The 6,238-nt window shown below is 44.0% G+C and overlaps 1 protein-coding gene across 2 annotated transcripts; it reads right to left on the bottom strand.

The window, feature by feature from the left end:
- Positions 1-4,265: 4,265 nt before the first annotated feature.
- Positions 4,266-5,461, bottom strand: LOC112825217 (sorting nexin-3-like). Of its 2 annotated transcripts, XM_073899013.1 has the most exons (2): positions 5,316-5,454; positions 4,266-5,249 (listed from the first exon to the last, which is right to left on the bottom strand). In XM_073899013.1, the coding sequence occupies exons 1-2, from the start codon at positions 5,409-5,411 to the stop codon at positions 4,923-4,925; spliced, it is 423 nt and encodes a 140-aa protein (XP_073755114.1). In that variant the 5' UTR covers positions 5,412-5,454; the 3' UTR covers positions 4,266-4,922. The 2 variants fall into 2 exon arrangements, with proteins under 2 accessions (XP_073755114.1, XP_073755113.1); XM_073899012.1 differs by having other exon boundaries at positions 4,288-5,461.
- Positions 5,462-6,238: the final 777 nt, after the last annotated feature.

Here is a 6,238-nt window from a genome sequence, read left to right as displayed (position 1 = left end):
CTCACCTCCAATTTGTGCAGATTGTTCCTTGGAGAGGGAGGAGCAAACACTATTCCAGATAGATTTCTGATATGAGAGTCTTAGGAATTTCTTTTTAAAGCTTAATCTATCCATTAAGAATGTCCCTCAGGAGACTGGTTCTTAACTCTGGCTGCCCACTGGATTCATCTGGGGAAATCTTATAAAACATCCAATGATTGGTTCTACCATCCAGAAAATTTAATTCATTTGGTTTGGGGAGGCTCCAGTGAGTCAGCTTTCCAGGTGATTCTAATGCGCAGTCAGAACCACTGCTCTAAGTGTATTGTATCATAAGGTTCTACTGGGAGTGCTGACCTCGCCCCATAACAGAAGCCCTGGAGTCATAAGGATGAGAGCAGCAGAAGAGTCTATTTCCATAGACGGAATTAAAAATCTGGTTCTTCTCTTACTTGCTGCATGACTTGGGCAAATTAATTCATTTTCTTATCTGTAAAATAAGTATGACGTCGGTACCAAACCTGATGGTATTGGTGTAGGAAATAAGTGAGGTAACATGTAAGGCTGTGAGCACAGTGACCTGTGTGTAGTAAGTGCTCAAAAATGTTAGCCATCAATTTCATCATGGTCACCCCTATAGTTAAGTGAGCTTAGACCTCTCCTCGAAAAGACACAGAGATTCTTGTGTGTTTCTGGCCACTCAGGAAGTAGAGAGTGTTCCTTCAGACAGGTGCCTTGGAGATGTGCAGGTTCCACGGCTGCAGAGCCTGAGAGTGAGCGTGCATCATTTCCTGGAGCGCACCATGCCTTCTCCTGGGGTAGCCATCCAGAAGCAAAGCTGCTTCTTGACCTCAGTCCGGACACCAGCCACCCCGTTCTACACAGTGGGACAGGAAATGAGGGCCAGTGGGGATATTCTTGATTCAGTCTAGCTCCCTCTGGGCTGTGGGGCTCCTTTCCTTCTCTAATTTTGTATTCTTAATTTAGATCTCGAAGGCCGGGCCTTGAAACCCTGGAGGATATCACTGCAAACCCACCCCTCTAATCCCTGTCTGAAATTTTGCACAGGGGAAAAGGGAGGAGGAAGTCACAAAAATTCACAGGGCGCCAGGCCTACATATGCTTATCACTGGGATAAGTGGAATAGTAATTGTAGTTGTAAAAGCTGACATTCATTGAATACATGCTATAACCCAGGTATTGCACATTTTGTCCCCTTTAATCTCATTTAATCCTCAACAACACCCTATGAATTGAAAACTATCATTATTTCCATTTCGAATATGAAGAATCGAAGTCTCAGGACCTCATCCAAATCCACCCAGCTAATAAGCAGGAGAGCCGGGATGGAACTCAGGAAGCTTCATTCTAGGACTCTTACTATTAACCACAGAGCTCTGTCAGCTCCTAGCCCTAAGGCACAGGCTGTGTCCATTCCTCCTTAGGGAATGCGGCGCCCACTGGCACGCTTAATTTGTGGTCAGGACAGGAAGAGGGAAAAATAGACCTGAATGATTCATTGCTATTGGCCGGTGAGGAAAGCACCATGCTTTGTGCTAGGTGATGGTGGCTGGAGAGAGAGCAAGGAAGGATAGAGACGGAGAGGACCAAGTTTAACATGGTCCCTATTTGAAGAAAATTATCTAATTTGAAAACACTTAGCTAGAGAATTAGTTCTTGTATGCATCCAAAAATAGCCCCACTCATCGAACACTGCAGAGAGACACCACTACTAGCTCAGCACGAGGGGTGCTGGATTCTCTTTGGGAATCGGACTCCTGGGCTTGAACTCCAACCTCCCTGCCAGTGCTGGGCGACTTGGGGGAAGTTGCAGAACCTCTTCATGCTTCAGCTGCCTCACCGGTAAAAGCAAAAGGGATATTAGTAGTACCTCCTTCAGGCTGATGTGAGGATTTCATGAGTGAATATAAGCAAATATCTCAGAATAGTGACTAGGTTCCTGGAAGAGTTTGACAATTGTAAGTTGTGATCGTTTTATGTTTTTGCCGCCGAGGCTACATGGTGAGTAAGACAGTGCCTGACCTCCAGAAGTTCAGCCTAGCGCTGGAGGAAAATGAATAACTGTAATGTGTGTGGTGTGTGAAAGGGATGACAGGGTGCGGCGGGGGCCTGCAGCAGGCACATCTAACCTATTCTGGGTGTGTGCATGGTGGAGGCAGTCAGCACAGGCTTTCCAGAGGCATGGATGTCTGGGCTGAGAGTCTTGCAGGACAATAAGTTAGAGGGAGGTGCAGTGATCCAGGCAGGAGCTGAGAGAAGGCATTTCACATCTGTAGGGTTGCCAGATTTAGCAACGAAAAATACAGAATGCCCCACCCATTCAATTTGAATTTCAGATAAACAGTGAAGAACCCTTTAGAATAAGTATGTGCCATGCAATATTTGTAGTATAAGTATGTCCCAAATAGGGTAGAACAAGAAAAATCATTTGTTGTTCATCTAAAATTCAAATTTAGCTGGGCAATCTGTATTTTACCTGTCAATGGCATCCATCCACATGTAGGGAGATGAAGGTGTGTCTGTGTAGCAGTCCCTGGGGGGGAGGAAAGGAAGAGAGGGTGAGGCTGGGGGGAGGCAGGAACCAGATTGTAGAAGATCTTGTAGCCAGGGCACAGGGATGTAAGAGCACCTGGCCCTGGGATCCCAGACGGAGCAGGTTCAGCCACTCACAGCTGACAAAATCCAAAGGCAGAGCAATGAGTGGTGGTGAAACCAAAAAGGAATTAATTTCAGTGAGGCCGACACGGGCAGACAGCAGATTAGCGTCTTAAAGACTGTCTCCAAAGTGCTGAAAGTATTTCCAGGTTTGTATAAGGAAAATGTGGGACAAAGGTTCTTGGGTACATCCAGATAAGCTAGAAAGAAGAATTTGATCAGTTCGGAAGTACAGACTGAGGTCAAATTGCAGGTGGTTGAAGTCCTCTTTCGATCTCCGGCCATGTCAGACAGGGATTTGGGTTTTATCCTGAAATCAGTGATGAGCCTTTGCAGAGCATACACCACCAGTATGTGAAATCACAAGCCAGAAGTGCTGAAATGTCATCAGGCACAAGGAGAGGAGCATTTGTTTCTATGGCTGCATAACAAATTACCCCCAATCTAGCATCTTAAAACAATACGCATTTATTATCTCACATTTCCCGTGGGGCAGGAATTCGGAAGTGACTTAGATGGTTTTGGCCCAGGGTTTCTGATGAAGCTGTAGTCAAATGGCCACCAGGGTTGCATCTTCTGAAGGCTTTATTAGGGCTGGAGGATTTGCTTTCCAAGGTGGCTCGCTCCCGTGGCTAAGCCCCTGTGGGCTATTGGCAGGAGAGCTCAGTTCCTTGAAACGAGGACCCTCCATGGGACTACATTAGCCTCTCAGAGCATGGCGGCTAGCTCCATGATCCAAGACACGGCGAGGTGGAAGCCACGTGTCTTTTGTGACCTTAACTGTGCAAGTCACACACCACCATTCCCACAATAGCCTAGAGGGTACGAAGATCAGCTCTGCTGGATGCCGGAGGGCACTAAGGTTATACATACAAAGTAGGCAGGGATCACTGGGGCCACCCTGGAGACTGGCTACAAGTGGGTAGCTTAGACAGTGATGCCTATGGCTTTGGAGATGGAGGACCATGATAGAAGCATGTAATTGTGAAGAAAGGCTTGGAGGAGCAGGGATATGGGAGAGGAGGGGAGATAAAGAAAAGAGAGAGGAAGGAGTGTGGGAGCAGTTTGCAGACCATTCACAGCAGAGCATAACAAAAGCCATCACAGGAGAAACTAAACGTGCCTCCTTTTTCTTTGGACATGCTCCAAAAACGGCTTCTGGTTCTCCAGAGAGGACCCTAAGAAAAAGTACATAAGCTGGAGGATGAGAGGGCAATACCCCGAAGTCCCAATTTTCTGTGCTCGAGATTGAGTTCCCACTGTGAAATGGGAAGTTAACATGCCTAAGGAGAAATAAGTGGTAATTACTTAAGGGAACATAATCACATGTGGTTTTAGTATTAATGGGTGGGGAGAAACTATAAACGTAATCTATTTATCTATCTGTATTTGTGTATGTTACTTTTATGGCTCTTTCTAAACATATCTATACATAATTGAAATATACAAATACATTTATTTACATATTAAAATGTATTTATAAAAATATATCTTTATATAAACACATAAACAGATATTATACATATACATATAAATACAATTATATGTGTTATATTTAGGAGGAGGCATAAACATTAACATACAGACTTTTTTTTTCAGTGCACATCAGAAAAGCTTTTTTATTTTTATTTGAAAACAACTTAAATTTTTAGACAAATGATTTTAGTATGTAAATTTGATTTTGTTTTTATGCAGAATATAAAGACTTCCCTCATTGATCTTCCACGTGAAAGGTATTACAAGCCTGAAGAGAGACTTTCTGCACACAAGTGTGTATCTTATACATAGGGGACTGGAAACCAATGGTGTAGTGCTTCTACACATAAATTAGGTCAAGGGACATCACATATTAAAAAGGAGTAAGAGAAATATACTAGTTAATCAGATTCAAGAAGCAAACAGGACACAAAAACTGTGCAGATAAGACCAAGTCAGTAACTTTAGTTAGGACACTGCGGGTTATACTGGAGTAACAGGTCTGTGAGGCCATAGTGGGTACCACAATAAAACAGCAAGGAAGACCTATTTATATAGAAAGGCTGGAATGAGGGATTTTTCACTAAAGCAAATTAACTTCTTGTCAACTGCCAAAACAAAACAAAACAAAACAAAACAGAGCATATGAAGGTTAGTATACTGAAGGCATGTTATACCAGTTTCTGTGCAGCATGCTAAAAGTTAGAACTTCTTCACTGGTGCATATGAATAACAGTCATGGAAAGGTTTTTTTTGGTTTTGTTTTTTGTTTTGCCCCTTCTCACCAAATTTCAGGCATGTCTTATTTTAGATGGAGTATAGCTTTTATCTATAATTTCGTCCTGTAAAAACATGTGAAGACAACGTTCATTCTGTGCCAGAGGATGACCAGCGACCTTGTTTATAAACTGCTCCAGCCCTTGCTTCCTTTCTTCAATAAAATTGTCATCAAATATTCCATCATCTCCTCTAAAAGGAAGCTGACGCAAAAACGCTTTTCCAGGGAGCGGGGGGACTACAACCTTGCTCTCTCTTTCTAATTCACTTCGCAGCCATTCAGAGTCACTGTATCTTCTTCTAACAGTAGATTCCTTCAGCTTGAAAATAGGCAGATTTGTCTTGACCCTGATTTCGTAGGTGGTGAAGCGGCCCCGGCCAACCCCCACCGTCTGCGGGTTGCTCACATCGATCTCTAGGAAGTTGCTGGGCGGCCCGTAGGCATCATTCAGGTTCTGCGGCTTGGTGATCAGCCGCCGGGTGTCCGCCACAGTCTCCGCCATTTCTTCACTGCAGCCGCCGCCGCCGCCGCGGGCTCCCTCCGCCCCCTCCGCGTTCCACGGACGCCGCCGCTGCTGCCCGCCGTGGGGACACCGGGCTCGCGCACAGCGGTCGAGCAACATACAGACATTTTTAACAGTTTTCCTTTAGGAAGAAAAGGTCTGATAGAAACTAATCTGTAGGAAGAGCGCCCTCTGCTGCCACTTGCACAAAATAGATTTTTCTGTCAATACCAAGAAAAACTCGTTAAAAAGGCTCTTAGGTTGTCTGGCTGCTGTCTATTACAAAAAAAAATCACATTAAAAAAACAAAACTATAGTTGAATAAATAACACATTTGTCTCTTCAAATATCTTTAAGAGTTTTTTCTGTGTTGTAGAAAGCCATGTAGCTACATCTTTCAATTTGACTTTATTTTTTCAGGGGTTAATTGTAAAGCAAATATAATTGAGAAACAGAGACATGGGATAATGATGTAATATGCAGTTAGGAGCATTTCTTCCAAACTCAGCTAAATAAAATAAATCCCTCCTTAGATTCACAAATCCGTAGGTCAGAGGCCATGAGTACCCCATCAAGAACAACTCTTTACAGTGGCAGGAGGCAATGGCTTTATTTGTTCCAGAGCACCCAGGAAAAGTAAAGGTGTTGACCCTTACAACCAATTGTGCTGGCTATTTCTGGGGACAGTAGGCAGGGGGTGGGGTGGGGAGGGCAGACCAGTCAATGCCCTACAACTCTGTGGCATCAGTGACTCAAGAAAATCAGGATGCATTGGCTTGACATTCTGTATTAAGCTGTACACAAACTGAGTTAGTCCCAGATCCTGA

Source organism: Callorhinus ursinus, unplaced genomic scaffold, assembly GCF_003265705.2.
Source record: "Callorhinus ursinus isolate GAN/ISIS: 27379988/994484 unplaced genomic scaffold, GSC_fseal_2.0 scaffold12, whole genome shotgun sequence".
Classification (NCBI taxonomy): domain Eukaryota; kingdom Metazoa; phylum Chordata; class Mammalia; order Carnivora; family Otariidae; genus Callorhinus; species Callorhinus ursinus.
This window is presented reverse-complemented; position numbering and strand designations above follow the sequence as displayed.

Coding starts and splice junctions, on each gene's coding strand:
- LOC112825217 (XM_073899012.1), bottom strand. CDS start 5,411: ATGGCGGAGACTGTGGCGGACACCCGGCGGCTGATCACCAAGCCGCAG.